The sequence below is a fragment of the Podarcis cretensis genome (assembly GCF_951804945.1).
Source record: "Podarcis cretensis genome assembly, chromosome: 6".
In the NCBI taxonomy this organism is placed as follows: Eukaryota; Metazoa; Chordata; class Lepidosauria; order Squamata; family Lacertidae; genus Podarcis; species Podarcis cretensis.
Genome location: NC_137175.1, coordinates 1291786 through 1310057, shown reverse-complemented (window position 1 = coordinate 1310057; position 18272 = coordinate 1291786). Strand labels below are relative to the sequence as shown.

General features: G+C 48.0%; 1 protein-coding gene across 1 annotated transcript in view; it reads left to right on the top strand.

The window, feature by feature from the left end:
- Positions 1 to 14514, top strand: part of LOC307217692 (uncharacterized protein) — a 31046-nt gene extending 16532 nt beyond the window's left edge. The window contains exons 7-14 of the mRNA XM_079979401.1: positions 677 to 787; positions 1895 to 2041; positions 5226 to 5378; positions 7607 to 7771; positions 8622 to 8684; positions 9698 to 9763; positions 11455 to 11592; positions 14348 to 14514. Of these exons, the coding sequence (XP_079835527.1) occupies positions 677 to 787; positions 1895 to 2041; positions 5226 to 5378; positions 7607 to 7771; positions 8622 to 8684; positions 9698 to 9763; positions 11455 to 11592; positions 14348 to 14391 (887 nt within the window). The 3' untranslated portion in view covers positions 14392 to 14514. The remainder of the gene's footprint in view (positions 1 to 676; positions 788 to 1894; positions 2042 to 5225; positions 5379 to 7606; positions 7772 to 8621; positions 8685 to 9697; positions 9764 to 11454; positions 11593 to 14347) is intronic.
- The last annotated feature ends 3758 nt before the right edge of the window (positions 14515 to 18272 follow it).

The window sequence follows — 18272 nt, the reverse complement described above, 5'->3', positions numbered from 1 at the left end:
CTCCGTCGAATGGCATGCGGCTTTGCTCGGCAGGGGAAGCGGAGGACTCACAGCACCCCCCCCCCGTCACCTGCTCCGCAGCCTTTAAAAAGGCTCCTTCGTGGGTCGGGGGGGCGCAAACGGTGCCCGCCGAGTCACCATGCCCATGGGTTTCAGCGCCCATGGTTTTTGAGGGTCCCCGCGTCGCCGGCGCGGTAGAACCCAGCCCCTGCCGAGCAGGCTCCCTCCGGAGCTCGGAGGGAGTCCGCTATTCCGCGATGGCGCCAACCTGGAAGTCCGCCAAAAGATCAGGCTGAATTCAAATTAAAGGCCAGGTGGAATAGCTCTGTCTTACAGGCCCGATGGAAGGAGGTTAAATCCTGCAGGGCCCTGGTCTCCTGGGACAGAGCAGTCCACCAGGTCGGAGCCACCACTGAAAAGGCCCTGGCCCTGGTGGAGGACAGTCTGACATCCTTAGGGCCCTGGACCTCTATGGTTATTCAAGGACCTTAAGGTCCTCTGCAGGGCAGACCAGGAGAGGTGGTCCCATAAATACGAGGGCCCTAAGCCACAAAGGGCTTTAAAGGATCACGCGATCGACCAGGAAGGTCCCCCAATCGACCGGTAGATTGCGATCGACCAGTTGGACAACCTCTTCTAGTTGGTCCTGCTCTTGATTCTGCCCCATTTTCCCCAGCTCCAACCAAAACAAACACAGTGGCGCCAAGACTCGTGGGACCCACCTCAACCGCCGTTTCCACACCTGGCCAGCCGGGCAAGGGCCCCATCCTGACCCCCCCACCTGCAGGTGAGTGACTCTGGAGGGGGTTCCTCTGGGTGTACTGGAGCTACGAGGGCACAGCCCTCCCCTGAAAACTCAAGAATCTTTCCCCTCCCCAGAAAACCCTCCTCGAAATCTCAGAGCCACACACCCTTTCCTGTTCCTCACACCCCTTAGAGTTGCTCTGTAGGGGCTCATTCACAATTCACTTGTGCCTTGCCTAGAAAGCATGGCCACCAGGGGGGAATTCCTGCTTGCTCCCGTTGAGCACTAGAGAGTGGTTTTCCCCAGGAGACAACGAGTTTTCTCCAAACTGCCATGCTCTCTGGGTGAGGCACCAGTGAAGACCAGTGAAGTGTGGAGGAGCCCATAGAGGGGCATCTCTGCCAGTCTCCCCATCGCCTCCTCCTCCTCCTCCTTTTTATACTTCCCTTCCTGGTTTATCCCATATTTATTTCTTCTGCTTATGATATACACCTTATTTTCTAAGATTAAAGTTATACATTATTGATCCATTTTCTATTTTCAACATTTTAACCACATACTTACATTTTTTCCCTTATTTGTTAATTGTAAGTGCCTTAGTCGAATCCTGCAAGTGAGTCCATTTCAGTACATTGTTTCTGTATATACATCATAAATGTTCCCAGTCTTTTTTGAAGTCGTCACCATCCTTGTCTTTAAATCCTTCAGTCAATTTTGCCATTTCAGCGTATTCCACCAACTTTTCTTGCCATTGTTCTTTCATTGGCATTTCATCACTTTCCCATCTTTGAGCTAATAAAATTCTGGCTGCTGTTGTCATATACATGAATAGATTCTCCTTATCTTTTGGCAAATCTTGTCCTAAAATTCCTAATAAGAATTTGCTTGCTTATCAAACAAGAATGCTTTCAGCCGGCGCAGATAAAGGCGGCTGCTTGATATCAAGAGGCAGGGAGTTCCAAAGTGCAGGTGCTGGAACATCAGTGTCTTACAAATGCAGAATGGGTTTTGTGCAGCACCACTAACAGTGCCAGTCGAACACTGAGAAAGGCAAAGTGGGCATTTATGGGGTAACCAATGAACAAGTTTTAACTGTGGAAACAAATGGAATTCCTAAACTCTTCTCCCTCTGCTTCCCTCTCCTGTCAGAGGCAGAGCGGCCTGGATCCTGTCCTGTCGTGCCCCCAAATACCCCACGGTGGTGCTGGCAGGGGTGTAGAGCTGACAGCGAGTGCCCCGGAGCAAGGAAGTGTTGCTGGAATGGCTGTGCCCGCGTCTGTTTGGTGCCTCTCCTGGGTAAGTTGCCTCTTGGAGGGGGTTACGGGTCAGGTGTAATAATATAATAATAATAATAATAATTTACTATTTGTACCCCGCCCATCTGGCTGGGTCTCCCCAGCCACTCTGGGCAGCTTCCAAAAAAGATTAAAAATACATCAAAATGTCACACATTAAAAACTTGCCTGAACAGGGCTGCCTTCAGATGTCTTCTAAATGTCAGGTAGTTGTTTATTTCCTTGACATCTGACAGGTGGGCGTTCCACCGGGAGGGAGCCACCACCAAGAAGGCCCTCTGCCTGGTTCCCTGTAGCTTTGCTTCTCGCAGTGAGGGAACCACCAGAAGGCCCTCGGCGCTGGACCTCAGTGTCTGGGCAGAACAATGGGGGTGGAGATGCTCCTTCAGGTATTAGGGATGCTGCAGAAACATGCTTCATTATTCATCATGCACATGAGGAGTGTGGCTTTCAGAGGACACACCAGAACAGAGGCGGATGTGGTGCACTAATGTGGTTCGCTGCCTTCAGGGAACATTAATGCCAAACCTTTGATAATGTTCTTCTTCTTGAAAGAAGATCAGATGAATTCATGGAGGAGGAGGAGGCTGCCAATGATTACTCCACGAATGGAGGCAGCAACGCTTCTGAATCTCAGTTGCTGGAAACTGCAGGAGGGGAAAAGGGCTATAATAATAATATTTTATTTATATCCCGCCCTCCCCAGCCGAAGCTGGGCTCAGAACAGCTAACAACAATAAAAGTAACACAGCATCCTAAAATCAATTCGTTCTAAAATCAATTCAAAATTAAATTCATGGCAACCATTGGGCTAGAGTTCTGTGAGGATTACCAAAGGAGGGGGTCAGACTGGGCCTTGGCCAAAGGCCTGGTGGAACAGCTCTGTCTTGCAGGCCCTGCAGAAAGATGTCAAGTCCCGCAGGGCCCTGGTCTCTTGTGACAGAGCGTTCCACCAGATCGGGGCCACAGCCGAAAAAGCCCTGGCTCTGGTTGAGGCCAGCCTAACCTCCCTGTGGCCCGGGATCTCCAAGATGTTTTTGTTTGAAGACCATAAGGTCCTCTGTGGGACATACCAGGAGAGGCGGTCCCATAGGTACGAGGGTCCTAGGCCGCATAGGGCTTTGAAGGTCAAAACCAGCACCTTAAACCTGACCCTGTACTCCACCGGGAGCCAGTGCAGTTGGTAAAGCCCTGGGTGAATGTGATCCCACGGCAAGGACCGCATAAGAAGTCTCACTGCGGCATTCTGCACCCGCTGGAGTTTCTGGGTCTGTCTCAAGGGCAGCCCCACGTAGAGCGAGTTACAATAATCAAGTCTGGAGGCTATGTGCCGAACAACTGCTTGTGAGATTTCAATTGGGACGTCTGTGAGAACAGGATACTGCACTTGATGAGCCATTGGCCTCATCCAGCAGATGTTCTTCTGATGTTCTTAATGGTATTTTACATAGAAACATGGGAAGTTGCCTTATCCAGTGTCAGACCATTGGTCCATTAGTTCAGGATCTTCCACAGTAGCCTGGTTCACACATAACACGAAACCATGGGTTGCTAAGCTATGGTTCAGTAAGCTGCGGCTTAGTGCTGTGTGTGAACGCAGCTCAGGAGCTTACTTGAGGTTTATTAACTATGGCTAGAGGCTTGTAGTTAGTTTACAAACCATAGTTAACATTAACATTAGTGTGGCATGCAAACCCCAACCTCCTCTTTATTTAAGGAGCAGTCCTTGCCCAAAAACTATCCACAAAATTCTCCACCTGTTTCTCCTGCATTGCAAGGAGGTTGACTAGTATCAATCCCCACCTGGATCTTCAGGTAGGTCTGAGAGAGACTCCCTGCCTTAACCCCAGAGAGTTGTGGCCAGTCAGTGTGGACATTACTCAGGGCCGTCTTTAGCATATGCACCTCCGGGGTGCAAAGATGTGCCCAGCACCCCCAAATTTAGTTTAGCCTCTAAATTAACTTTTATTATGTTTATGTCAGGCACCACGCTTATGCCTTATCTCTTGTTTACGAAAGAAGGGAGGGGAAAGAAACAAACTTTTTTATTTGCCCATTTATTGTTGTATTTAGTGTTGGTGCTGACCTTTAAAGCCCTAAACGGCCTCGGTCCAGTATACCTGAAGGAGCGTCTCCACCCCCATCGTTCTGCCCAGACACTGAGGTCCAGCTCCGAGGGTCTTCTGGCGGTTCCCTCATTGCGAGAAGTGAGGTTACAGGGAACCAGGCAGAGGGCCTTCTCAGTGGTGGTGCCCGCCCTTTGGAATGCCCTCCCTTCAGATGTGAAGGAAATAAGCAGCTATCTTCTCTTTAAAAGACATCTGAAGGCAGCCCTGTTTAGGGAAGTTTTTAATATTTAACGCTGTACTGTTTTTAACACTTGATTGGGAGCCGCCCAGAGTGGCCGGGGAAACTCAGCCAGATGGGCGGGGTATAAATAGATTTATTGTTGTTGTTGTTGTTGTTGTTGTTGTTGTTGTTGTTGTTGTTATTTACAATACACTTATACCTAAGTATACAACACCACCACACTTAAACTTTTAAGTGTTGTTTGGGCACCTACTTAGGAGAAACATCAGTCGTGTCAAAGGTGCCGCTGACCCCTCTGCTGCATAGCAGCTCAATACAATACATAACATAACAAGAGTTAATTCCGCGTGCAGGGCGCCGTTGAGAATGACAAGTGCCATCGTTGTGAATGACAAGTGCCACTGCTGGCGCGGCACGTCTTTGGTAAATGAGCGCAGAAAGTCAAAAGTTCTTTAGTGAAACAGTAGGTATACATTTTGGTAATACCTAGGTATATATGTATTTTGTTTTTCTAGCTTGATCAAAATTATTTATTATTTCATAACAGGTAGATAGTTAAGAGCTTAGGAGGCTTCAGTGCCAGGCACCTGGCGCCCACCAGAATTTGGCGCCCGGGTGCCCCGCACCCCTTGCACCCCCCAGGTGAAGACGGCCCTGACATTACTGAGTGAGATGAGCCAATGGTAGCTTCCTAGGTTATCTCCTGGTCCCCATCTCCCAACTCCTTCTCTCTGGGAATTGCAATGTCCGGCCAGATGGACGCTGGAAAGCTTTCCTGCTTCATTCATCCCCTGACCCTCTCCAGCCTGCTCTGGTGGGATCCTCACCCCCGTTGCCTTTGTGCCTCAGAGGTCCATGGGTTTTGTGTGTTGCAGTGAAGCCCGGAGCATGTCCTTTGCAGCTCAGGGGCTCCATGGGGCCTTGCCCAGAACCATCCCTGAAGAACTGCAGCCATGACTTTGACTGTGAGGGCACCAAGAAATGCTGCTCCATCAGCTGCACCAATGTCTGCAAGGAGGCGGAAGAAGGTAAGGCTGCCCTGCTTCTCCCCAGGCTCTGGGAGCCACACAAACCCATCCTGTCTCTTCCCCTCCCTCCCAGTTCCTGGGCCTGGCTAGGAGAGCTCTTGGTGGCCACAGCTGAGTCTGCAACAGAAACACACACTGGGAGGCCAGCAAATTTGGAGACGGAAGTTAATGGGCAGCTGAGCGGAAAAAGACTGGGTGATCCACAGGGCTGCATCCTGCTCAAGGCTTAAACAAACTCTGTCACATTTAACCCTGGGATCTGCTCTAGTCTATATTTTCTTCCTCTCCTGACTGTTGACTCAGAAAGGTCGTTTCCATAAAGTACTGCATTCAGATTGCTATATGATTACTGCGGGTGGCATTGTCACCAAGGGTTACAACCACTAAGTCTATAATGTTAAAGGTAAAGGGACCCCTGACCATTAGTCCAGTCGTGACTGACTCTGGGGTTGCGGCACTCATCTCACTTTATTGGCCAAGGGAGCTTCCGGGTCATGTGGCCAGCATGACTAAGCCGCTTCTGGCGAACCATAGCAGCTCACGGAAATGCCCTTTACCTTCCTGCTGGAGCAGTACCTGTTTATCTACTTGCACTTTGTGCTTTCAAACTGCTAGGTTGGCAGGAGCTGGGACTGAGCAACGGGAGCTCACCCCGTCGCGGGGATTCAAACCGCCAACCTTCTGATCGGCAAGTCCTAGGCTCTGTGGTTTAACCCACAGTGCCACCCGCGTCCCTATCTATAATGTTACTCTGCTTTAAAAAAGATGTTTTCCTTACGTGTGCAGAGGAGGGGATCAAGATGACGAAGGGCCTGGAGAAAGAGAGAGGAGATATGAGAGCAATAATGGGGAGCTGAGCAGAAAAAGACTGGGTGATCCCGAGGGCTGCATCCTGCTCTAAGCTTAAACCAACTCTGCCACATTTAACCCTGGGATATGCTCTAGTCTATATTTTCTTCCTCTCCTGACTCTTGTCTCAGAAAGGTCGTTTCTATAAAGTAAAGTTTCCATAAATTCAGATTGCTATATGATTACTTTGTCACCAAGTATGATTACATTTTCACCAAAGGTTACATCCACTGAGTTTATACTGTTACTCTGCTTTAAAAAAGATATTTTCCTTATGTGTGCAGAGGACGGAGTCAAGATGACAAAGGGCCTTGAGAAAGAGAGAGAGGAGATATGAGAGCAATCTTCAAATAGGGTTGCCATATTTCAATAATGAAAATCTGGAGGAGTTTTTTTGGACAAAATTGTGGCACTTTTTTTGCAAAATCTCAAAAAAAAACCCCACCACGTTTTTGAGCCATTTTTTTAGGGGGGGTGTTCAGAAATTCTGCCAGGACACTATTCCTGATGGGCGATTGGCAGTCCTGTCTTCAACTATCTGAAGGGCTGTCACATGGCAGATGGAACAAGCTCGTTTTCCCCTGCTCCTGAGGCTGGGATCTGAACCAATGGCTCCAAATTGCAAGAAATGAGATTCTGCCTAAACATTAGGAGGAAATTCCCAAAGGTAAAATCTGATTGACAACAGAACTGACTCCCTTGGAGGGTTGTGGAATCTTCTTCCTTGGAGGTTTTCAAACATAGGTTGGATGACCATCTGTCAGGGAATCTTAAACTGTGATTCCTGCATTGGGGGGGGGGGGGTTGGACTAGATGACCCCCAGGTTCCCGGCCAACTTTGCAATTCTACTACTCTTACCTGCAAGTAAGAGCCTCTGCCATTGTGTTTTGGGTTTTGGGAGCCAGGACAGTGGGGGCATTGCTAGGCCCTAAAGAGATTCGGTTTGCAGTCCTATGGCCCAAATCATAGCTGTCAACTTACATATTTGAAATAAGGGACCAGCAGCCTCGAAAATAAGGGATCAGCAGCCAAAATAAGGGATTTTCCGGGCACAGGTATGTTCAACTTCTGAGCCAAAGGCAGAAAGCCCAGCCAGCAGCCAAATGAAGCCTCATCAATAAGGGACAGCAGCGGGACATGGCGCTGGGATAAGGGACTGTCCCGCCAAATAAGGGACACTTGACAGCTATGGCCCAAATTTGCACACAACTTGCATATGCTAATTTATATGTATAGATTCAAATTCTGGAAGTAAATCCACCGTTTGTGCCAAGAAAAGTAGGGGGAAGGAGAAAGAGAGTCCTGGGGCTGCCCACTGCAGCCACCCCCTCTGACCCCAGTTTCTCCCTCCTCCCTTTTGATTCCCCCCCCCCCTTAGTGCGCCCTGGGACCTGCCCCCTCCAAGCTGCAAAGAGCCAGGAGCCAGACTGCTCCACCTTGACCTTCTGTGTCAGAGACAACGACTGCTTTGGGCCCAGCGAGAAGTGCTGCTGGCTGAGTTGCGGGTGGGTCTGCCTGGCTGTCACAGGTGAGGCTCCCCCAGGTGAGGCTGAGGATTGGCTGGGGAGGGGAGGGGATGCTCGGGGGGGTGGGACATGAACTGGGCACATCCTGGAGTCAGGGCTGGAGATTGGAGGTTCCTTTGCCCATTTGGGGGTGGGGGGTGGCACCTCCACTAATTATTCCCCTTACGGTTTTGATTTATGGGCTACTTTTAAAATGAACCTGCTTTTTAAATTGCATTTTAACCTGTATTTTAAATTGGGTTCCCACCCCCACCCCCATTGTAATTTTACTGGTGTTAGCCGCCCTGAGCCCGGCTTTGGCCAGGGAGGGTGGGTTATAAATTATTATGATGATTATTATTATTAAACGCCAGGGGTTTCTCTGTAACAAGAACTTTGGCTGATTAATCAATCTATGGCCTTTTAAATGGTGTGTGGAGGGGTTCTTGTTTTCGTTTGCTATTATGGTATGTATTTTTGGTTTTTTATATATTATGAACCACCCTGTGAACTGTTGGCGAAGGATGGTATAGGGAATGCATGAATGAATGAGGTTAAGTCCAGGAACACCCCTAGATTGTAATCTGGACTGCTGAATGGGAGTCATTCCCCATCCGAAACAGGCTGGATCCATGTTATGATGGATGTTTAATGCTGTATTGTTTTTAACACTCGACTGGAAGCTGCCCAGAGTGGCTGGGGAAACTCAGCCAGATTGGGCGAGGTATAAATAATAAATGATGATGATGATGATGATGATGATGATGATGATGATGATGGGCACCTCTGTCTGGTCTGGATTAAGCTGCCATTTGTTCGCTCTCCTCTGGCCCATCGCTGCCTCCAGGCAACATTAATGCCAAACCTTTAATAATGTTCTTCTCTTAGATAGTCCAGCTATGGAACCACCAACATTCAGCGCTGAAGCCCAGACAGAACTTGGAGCCACAGGTTGGTAGAGAGAAGGAACAGAAGGAAGAGGGGAGGGGGCTGCTCCTTTTCTCTCTCCCCCCCAGGTGGACTTATAAAAGGACCCCTTTGCCCCCAGGATATCAAGGGTCCCATTTTATTTTCACCTTTATTCCCCACGTTTTCCTCCAAGGACCTCAAGGTAACGTACATGCTTCCTTGCTTCCTCAGTGAAACCCCACAACAACAAGGCTGAGAGACGGTCACCCAGGGAGCTTCATGGCTGAGGGGAGGGGGAGATTTGCACCCTGGGCTCTCCCGGGTCCTAATTTGACTCTCTGACCATTACACCATGCCAGCTTTTATCATTTCCCACTGAAACCCTTCCCTCTTCTGTCAGAAACTCTGCCATTGGAGACTCTTTAGAGAGAGGCAGTCTTTTTTTTCCCTTCAAATTTTTTATTGATTTTCCAGATTTTTCACACATGACAAAAAACATGACAAAGCACACAACAAAGACAATAAACACAAAATAAAATTATTACTTCAAATACCTAAATCTCTTAACATTGGTAACTGACTTCCTCAAATCCCCTCTCTCTGAATTTCATTATAATCACCTGTATAACAGTTCTCCAATTTCATATTTCTAATAATATTAACTCCTTTCATTGACTAACCTCTTCTCTTTTATTATTATTCCAATCATTAATATTTACTACCACATATTCTTATTCTACCCCTAAGCCTATTTGTTACTTCCAAGAATTTTCTATTTATCTTATATTACAATATTTTGCTAAATATTCTTTAAATTTCTTCCAATCCTCTTCAATCTCCTCTTCTTTCTGGTCGCATATTCTTCCAGTCAGGTCAGCCAGCACCAAAAAAATCCAACATCTTCATCTGCCAATCTTCTATTGTTGGTATTTCTTGCTAGCGAGAGGCAGTCTTGCACACCCAGAAAATTGCCCAAATTCCAAGAACCAATGAAATATCAAGTGTTAAGGTGTCCATCTACAGCTTCTTGTTTCTTTCATGGTGCTTTTCCCCAGGGGCTCCAACTATGACACCTCTTCTGAGGAAAACAGAGAAGCCAACAGAGTCACCGATATCAGCAGGTAAGGAGGACGAGAGGAGAGGAAAGCCTTCGCCAACGTGGCGCCTGCTAGACATGATGGACTGCAACCCTTTCTGACCAATGAGGGGCCAGAGCTGGTTGCTCAGGTAGCTCACGTCTTCCGGGGGGGGGGGGGTGTTTAGAAAGACACAACCTTCCTGAAGGACCTTCACCTGCTGCCCCCCCCCCAAAGTGAATAGTGAAACTTCATGCATTCTTCGTATAAAGATCAATGAAATATAAAACTATTCACTTGCAGAAAACCATTAAGCAGATAGACCGACAAGGTCTACCTACACCAGATAATCCTGGGAACAAATGATTTGTAGGTCCAGTTTTTGAGAAATCAAGTTTTGAGAAGTGTCCTGCTCTTCAAAAATGCAGATTTTTGAGATCCTTAAAACATCAGAAGTGAGAATGCTTCTTCCACCTATAAAGGCATTTAACTGGCGGATGGGACTGTTTTTCTTCCCTGTATTTCTCAATTTTTGATCTCCTAATACTCATGATAGGGACACAGGTGGCGCTGTGGGTTAAAGCCTCAGCGCCTAGGGCTTGCCGATCGAAAGGTCGGCGGTTCGAATCCCTGCGGCGGGGTGCGCTCCCGTCGTTCGGTCCCAGCGCCTGCCAACCTAGCAGTTCGAAAGCACCTCCGGGTGCAAGTAGATAAATAGGGACCGCTTACCAGCGGGAAGGTAAACGGCGTTTCCGTGTGCGGCTCTGGCTCTGGCTCTGGCTCTCCAGAGCAGCGATGTCACGCTGGCCACGTGACCCGGAAGTGTCTCCGGACAGCGCTGGCCCCTGGCCTCTTAAGTGAGATGGGCGCACAACCCCAGAGTCTGTCAAGACTGGCCCGTACGGGCAGGGGTACCTTTACCTTTACCTTTAATACTCATGATAGTCCCTGCATGCTAGTTGTTTCAGTTCATGTTGATGATTAACGATCTCTTGCCTGTTATCTATGCTGCTCTAAAATGTGATTTAAAAAAACAAACAAAAAAACCCTGTACTTGTTGTATTGGACTTCTATCTATAATATCTTTTAGGATGTTGTAAACTGCTTAGGATATTTTCCTTGAAATACGTAGCGCTTCATAAATTACCTGAATATAAGTATATACAACTCCCAGCAGCCCCAGCCCAATCAGCTGTGCTGAGGAAGGCATTGAGGGAGAACATAAAAGGTAAAGGTAAAGGGACCCCTGACCATTAGGACCAGTTGTGGCCGACTCTGGGGTTGCGGCACTCATCTCGTTTTATTGGCTGAAGGAGCCGGCGTCCAGCTTCCGGGTCATGTGGCCAGCAGGACTAAGCCGCTTCTGGCAAACCAGAGCAGCGCATGGAAACACCATTTACCTTCCTGCCAGAGTGGTACCTATTGATCTACTTGCACTTTGACGTGCTTTCGAACTGCTAGGTGGGCAGGAGCAGGGACCGAGCAACGGGAGCTCACCCTGTCGTTGCAGGGATTCGAACCGCCGACCTTCTGATCGGCAAGTCCTAGGCTCTGTGGTTTAACCCACAGTGCCACCCGCGTCCTGGGGAGAACATGGGGGGGGGGTAATTTCTGCTTATCCCACGCCAGAGGCTCTCATCCCAGCATCTGAGGCAATGTGGAGTCAGTTGGAGCCCAGAGCTTTTGACCAGGGGACTCAAACCTTTCCATTCTCGGGTGTCTTTCTGTTTGCACAGCAAAACCAGGCCATTGCAGGGAGTCGGCATATAAGTGTGGGAAGACAATGCTCACCCATGAATGCAAGAGCGACAGCAGCTGCAGTGGGACCATGAAGTGCTGCCTGAGTGGCTGTTCTTGGAAGTGTGTGGAGCCAGGTAAGGGGAGTCAGACCCCCCCCCCCGTAGGGCCATAGCAACCCCCCCCAAGGTCTTTCTGAGAAAGGAGAGGTCCGTCAGGTGAACAAGGCTGGCACTGATGGAACAGGCTCAAATGTTTATTATTCAAGGTTGTAAAGAGATAAGCAGACTCAGGAATGCACACTGCCGTGGCGTGGTGGGGCTGGTGGGGCCATTACAGGAAGGGGGGGGGCAAGCCCATGTAAGGACATAGGAAGTTGCTATAACTTTTGATTTCCCAGAAATCAGGTGGTTTACAAGAAATCAGGTGCTATTGTATTCTGCAAATGTATAAAAAGGGGGTGCATCCCGACTGGGGTGTGCAGATTGCAAACTCATTGCTCTGTACCTTTGTCCTGCATATGCATTTCAAATAAATCCTGTTAAATCCTGCAAGGTTGGTTGCCACTTCGTGTGAATCTGTGCTCCGAGGACCCAAGAGCAGATATGGAAAATGTCCAACATTTCCTGCCTCCACTGCCTGGCAAGAGGAAGTCACTCAGCTTTATCGCTTTGCAGCAGGAGCCTTTGCTCAACACCCACAATTCCAGCTGCTCCAGACAAAATGCTCTTAACCATGATGAGTTTCGAAGCATCAAAGAGATTATGGAGGCCAGAATTCATAGAATCATAGAACTGCAGAAATGGAAGCGGGTCCCCCGGGGGTCATCTAGTCCAACCCCCTGCAGTGCTGCCATCACAGCAACAAAATCCCCAACAAATGGCTATTTAACATCATGCATGAAACAACTGCAATCTATAAAATGCTATTAACACAGCAGCAACTAAAAAAAATAAGCCAAAAATCACAATTACAGCAAAGGCATATTACACGATTAGCAATTGATATGGCATTAATAATAATAATAATAATAATAATAATAATAATAATAATATTTATACCCCACCCATCTGGCTGAGTTTCCCCAGCCACTCTATAATCTATAAAACAGCATTAACAAAACGGCAACTAAAAAAATAAGCTGAGCATTGTTAAGTTCATTTGCACTCTCTCCATGCCCCCCGTGATTCATAATCTTTCTGTACAGTTCACTACACATTAAATACTCATAATGCCCATTGTTAAGACAGCTCACCCAAATGCTACACTGGCTGGGGTCCTCTGGTCCTCCATGATCATGAAACAAGTGACCCAGTTAAATCATGGGTGTTTTTTCCATTATGTTTTATTACATTATTGTTATTTAATGTTTGTAAGCTGCTTTAAGATTCATTTCAATGAAAAGCGGCAAGGAAACACAATAAATCAAATCAAACCGGGGGGGGGGGGGAGGCTATTTAATCTCTGTTTAAAAACCATCATTGAAGGAGAGTCCACCACCTTCCAAGGTGGTCTTTCCCATCATCAAGCAGCTCTTGCCATCGAAAGGTTCTTCCTAATTTTGAGTCAGAATCTCCTTTCTTGTCATTCAAATCCATGGGTTCGGGTCCTCCCCTCTGGAGCATCAGAAAACAAGCTTCCTTCCTCATCCAGGTGACTTCAGATATTTGAAGATGGCTATCCTATCGCTTCTCAGTCTCCTCTTCTTCCAGCTAAACATTCCCAACTCCCTCAACTGTTCCTCCTATGGCTTGGTTTCCAGACCCTTGATTGTCTTGGCTGCCCTCCTCTGTACCCCATCCAGCTTGTCCATATCCTTCTTTTTTACGTGAGAAGGTCTAGGAAACTGCCAAGCTGCTTAAACCCAGTGAGTTGCCTTTCCTGCAGTATTGGCCCTGTATGAATCTAGAGAAGCCTCTGCAAGGGGGTGAAGTCTAGAATACGGGAGTCAGGAGATAGAGGTTTCAAAAACCTCAATCTGCACTCATCATTTTTGGAAGCAAGTGGCTCGCTTGGAGCTATCCGTGGTCCTGAAGCACCAGCTTCACCTGTGGGCTCCCGTATCAGTCTTGAACCTGAGGTCAGCAGTCTGGGTTCTTCCCATGGTGAATTGTGGCAAGACAATATTTAGCACAATCTCCTCAGCCAGCTGACAATATTGTCCTTTTCTGATTACCCACACACTCCAAAAAAAGTTACAGGTAGGTAGCCGTTTTGGTCTGCCATAGTCGAAACAAAATAAAAAAATAAAAAAATCCTTCCAGTAGCATTTTAGAGACCAACTAAGTTTGTTATTGGTATGAGCTTTCATGTGCATGCACTATCTGAATAAGTGTGCATGCGAAGTGTATCTGAAGAAGTGTGCATGCACACGAAAGCTCATACCAATAACAAACTTAGCTGGTCTCTAAGGTGCTACTGGAAGGAATTTTTTTTATTTTGTTTTGACTCCAAAAAAAGCATTTGATGAATCAGAAGATGCTGCAGTCTTGTAGAGCCATTTCTAAATATGTGTAACCAGGACAAAATAGGTGGTCATAATTTTCAAGACGTTTTCTACTTATACAGTTATGAACTCCGTGTTAAGAAAACGTTTGCAGTAAAGTGAAGCAGCATTGAAAAGAATGTTTTACCTATTTTTTAAAAAAATATATATATGAAATGCCATAATGGAAAGAGAACCGAGCTCTTGGACCGCAAGCTGTTTCACAAGCGTTGCAAGGGGTTGGGCTAGATGACCCTTTGTGCCCCTTCCAGCTCTGCAAAAATTGGGGAAGAGATTATGGAACTAAGGAGGGATTGGCCCAGAAATCCCGGCCTTAATGCGTCTGAGGCAATGATTCACTAAAAATTTCCTATTCACCTGTCACTTGTGTGCATTATCTTTTACAGGTGTGATGTCCAAGAAGGCCTCTGTCTACAGAGTTCATAAATAGCCAGTAAAACCCATAGGCTGCTTAAAATGAAGTAAATATTTCACCTGGAACTTAACACTCTTATTTTAACTGTTGACACTGTTATGCTGAAACTGAAGGGAACAAATAAAGTTCAGTATTTAATATCGTGTGTGGTTGTTGTTGTTTCTTAACGCAATAAAGAACAGCAAAACCTGGAAATGTAGAATTAGCTAGGGTCAGAGCTAGGTTTAAGTGCTGCTGCTACACCAACTATTTGGAAAATAGCCCAGTATATATAAGACAAAACTGGATTGGTGCCGCGAGTAACCCAGCCCTCATTTTGCCTGCGTGAAACTTGACTGTCTTGATTCATGCAGCAGTCTGACTGTGAGGCTGGCTTGAGTGCAGTTCTGAGCTCTTCTTCCCTTCGGAATAAATGAGGCCAGAATCTTATCATGGAAATGTTCCTTATTGTATGAAGTAACTTCTGCAAGGGGGAACAGAGAAGCAATGTCTTTGGGTCCAACTGCTCCAGGATCCTGGAGAGGACTTGGAAGATGCATGTTTGTTGTTGTTTAGTCGTTTAGTCAAGTCTGACTCTTTGGGACCCCCTGGACCAGAGCACGCCAGGCCCTCCTGTCTTCCACTGCCTCCCGCAGTTTGGTCAAACTCATGCTGGTAGCTCCGAGAACACTGTCCAACCATCTCACAATCTTCCCCAACATCAGGGTCTTTTCCAGGGAGTCATCTCTTCTCCATCAGGTGGCCAAAGTCTTGGAGCCTCAGCTTCAGGATCTGTCCTTCCAGTGAGCACTCGGGGCTGATTTCCTTCAGAATGGAGAGGTTGGATCTTCTTGCAGTCCATGGGTCTCTCAAGAGTCTCCTCCAGCACCATAATTCATAAGTATCCATTCTTCGGCGATCAGCCTTCTTTATGGTCCAGCTCTCATTCCATACATGACTATTGGGAAAACCGTAGCTTTAACCTTTGTCGGCAAGGTGATGTCTCTGCTTTTTAAGATGCTGTCTAGGTTTGTCATTGCTTTTCTCCCAGGAAGCAGAAGATGCATAGCATCAGGGAAATGTCCATGTGTGGCCCAAGGAAAGGTCCAGCTTGGCATGTCCTGCTGTCGGCCCATCTGAGACTGAGCCACCTCCAGGTGGTGGCTGAAAAGATGCTCCTCAAGGGGTGAGGCCACCTTCATGGGCCCTGCAGACCAGAGTCAGCCAGGCTGGCCGGGTGGCTGCTAAGGGTGGCGAGGTGAAAGACCCAAGCAGGCATTTTTTGCAAAGCTCACATTTGCCTTCCTGCCAGAGTCACGCTGACATGCCCCAAGCAGATTTGCTGGGCCAATAGATAAGGCTGTTGACACACCCTGGCAGAGTGACCCGCACACAGGATTCTGGGAATTGTTACCAGCTGACCAAGAGGTGGGCAGGTATCTGTGTGTGTCACAAGCAGAATGGCCAGGTCCAGCCTGGGGGGTTTATATTCCAGCCTCGCCCACCCTGGCAGAGGCACTGCCATCTCCAGTCACAGCCATGAGGGCCCACCTTGCTGTTCTCCTCCTTCTGGGGCTCTTGACCCTCCGAGTGGAGCCCAGTTCTGCCAAAATGATGCACAGGGCACAGGGTGAGTGCTGATTCTGCTGTTCGGGGGGGGGGGGCAAACAAAGTTGGTGCTTGCAGAAATTCACCATTCCAGGTAGGCAGAAACGGAATCATTCTTGCTTAGAGAATCCTCGTTGTTCAAAGAAAGAGGGCAAAAGAGGATATTTGCACAATCTCCTTCTGTTCCCCCCAATAAGAACCTGGCAATGCTTCTGAAAAGCAATTGCTAGAAACCCCAGCCCTGATTTGCCAAGGGAAATGCAGTCAGGAGAAGGTGCTGAGGGGCTTCTGGGTTTGATATGACAGGCAGCGGCAAAGGAGAAAGGTTTTCTCCCTCTCTCCTAATGCCAGAACTCGCAGACACCCTGAAGCTGAATGTTGGAAGGTTCAGGACTCATGAAAGGAAACCCTTCTTTATGAAACACATAGTTAAACTGTGGGACTCCCTCTGGAGGCAGTGATGGTCCGCAGCCTTTGAGGTGATGGTCATTGTTAGTTGCTCTTGATCTAAGCAACTCCTTGGGATGGCTTGCTAAGAGAGCGACTCCAGGATAAATTTAGCAGTCGTGCAGAAAGAGGAGAGGTCCCCTGATGGATCAGAACTTGGATACATGGCAAGAAGCAGCGAGTGGGAATGAATGGGGAGTTCTCCGGACGGTCCCTCGAGCAGCAACTTTGAGATTTTTCCTTTTAGACTTGTTCATAAATGGTTCAGAGCTGGCAGTGAGCAGTGAAGTAGCTAAATTTGCTGCTGAGAGAGAAATGTTCGGCCTGGCTAAAACAAAAATGCAGTTCAGCGTAAGCAAGTGTAAAATGATGCCTATTGGGGGTGGAAATTCTAACTTTACATGGGGAGTAAGAGGGTCTAAAGTGGCAGTGACTGCCAAGGAAATGGGCATTAAAAATAAGAACCTAAGAATAGCCTGCTGGATGAGGCCAGTGGCCCATCTAGTCCAGAATCCTGTTCTCACATTGGCCAACCAGATGCCCCAGTGCAGAAGCCCACAAGCAGGATCTGTTGGTGTTTTGCAACTTTGACCTGTTGCAGGACCTTAGCAGAGCATATGCAGAGTTCACAAACACATTCCAGTCAGTAGGAAGTAAATCATTATGCCTGTGTGAGACCTAGAGCTGTTTCCAGGCTCCTCTATCTCCAGGCAGAAATTCTCCTTTCTGCTCAGTCATCCTTGGCTGTCGGCCAACTCTTAATTGACTCTGTGTGAAGCTGCACAGAGCTGCACGTTGTCAAATTCCCAACAGGATCTGAGCCCAAGAGTGGCCCGCTCCTCTCCTGTGACTTCCAGCAACTAGGATTCAGAAGCCCCACTCTCCAGCCCTAGGAGTCTTCACAAGGGAGCTGTTTCCAGAGGAAGGACTGTGAGGGGAGAGAGACTTTGTGCTGCTCATCAGGCAATGGCTTTTTCCAGCTGCCTTGCCCCACCATCCAGCCCTGGGAGCCTTTCCCAAACCATAATAATAATACCTTTATTGTCAATGTGCAACCTGTGTACAATGTGACATCCTTTTATATATTTGAACATGGCTATCATATCACGCGGGTGGCGCTGTGGGTAAAAGCCTCAGCGCCTAGGGCTTGCCGATCGAAAGGTCGGCGGTTCGAATCCCCGCGGTGGGGTGCGCTCCCGCTGCTCGGTCCCAGCGCCTGCCAACCTAGCAGTTCGAAAGCACCCCCAGGTGCAAGTAGATAAATAGGGACCGCTTACTGGCGGGAAGGTAAACGGCGTTTCCGTGTGCTGCGCTGGCTCGCCAGATGCAGCTTTGTCACGCTGGCCACATGACCCGGAAATGTCTCCGGACAGCGCTGGCCCCCGGCCTCTTGAGTGAGATGGGCGCACAACCCCAGAGTCTGTCAAGACTGGCCCATACGGGCAGGGGTACCTTTACCTTTATCATATCACCCTTTAACCTCCTCTTCTCCAGGCTAAACATGCCCAGCTCCCTTAGCCGTTCATCATAAGGCATCATTTCCAGACCTTTGACCATTTTGGTTGCCCTCCTCTGGACACGTTCCAGTTTGTCAGTGTCCTTCTTGAACTGTGGTGCCCAGAACTGGACACAGTACTCCAGGTGAGGTCTGACCAGAGCAGAATACAGTGGCACGATTACTTCCCCTGATCTAGATGCTATACTCCTATTGATGCAGCCCAGAATTGCATTGGCTTTTTTAGCTACTGCGTCACACTGTTGGCTCATGTCAAGTTTGTGGTCAACCAAGACTCCTAGATCCTTTTTACAAGTACTGCTCTCAAGCCAGGTGTCACCCATCTTGTATTTGTGCCTCTCATTTT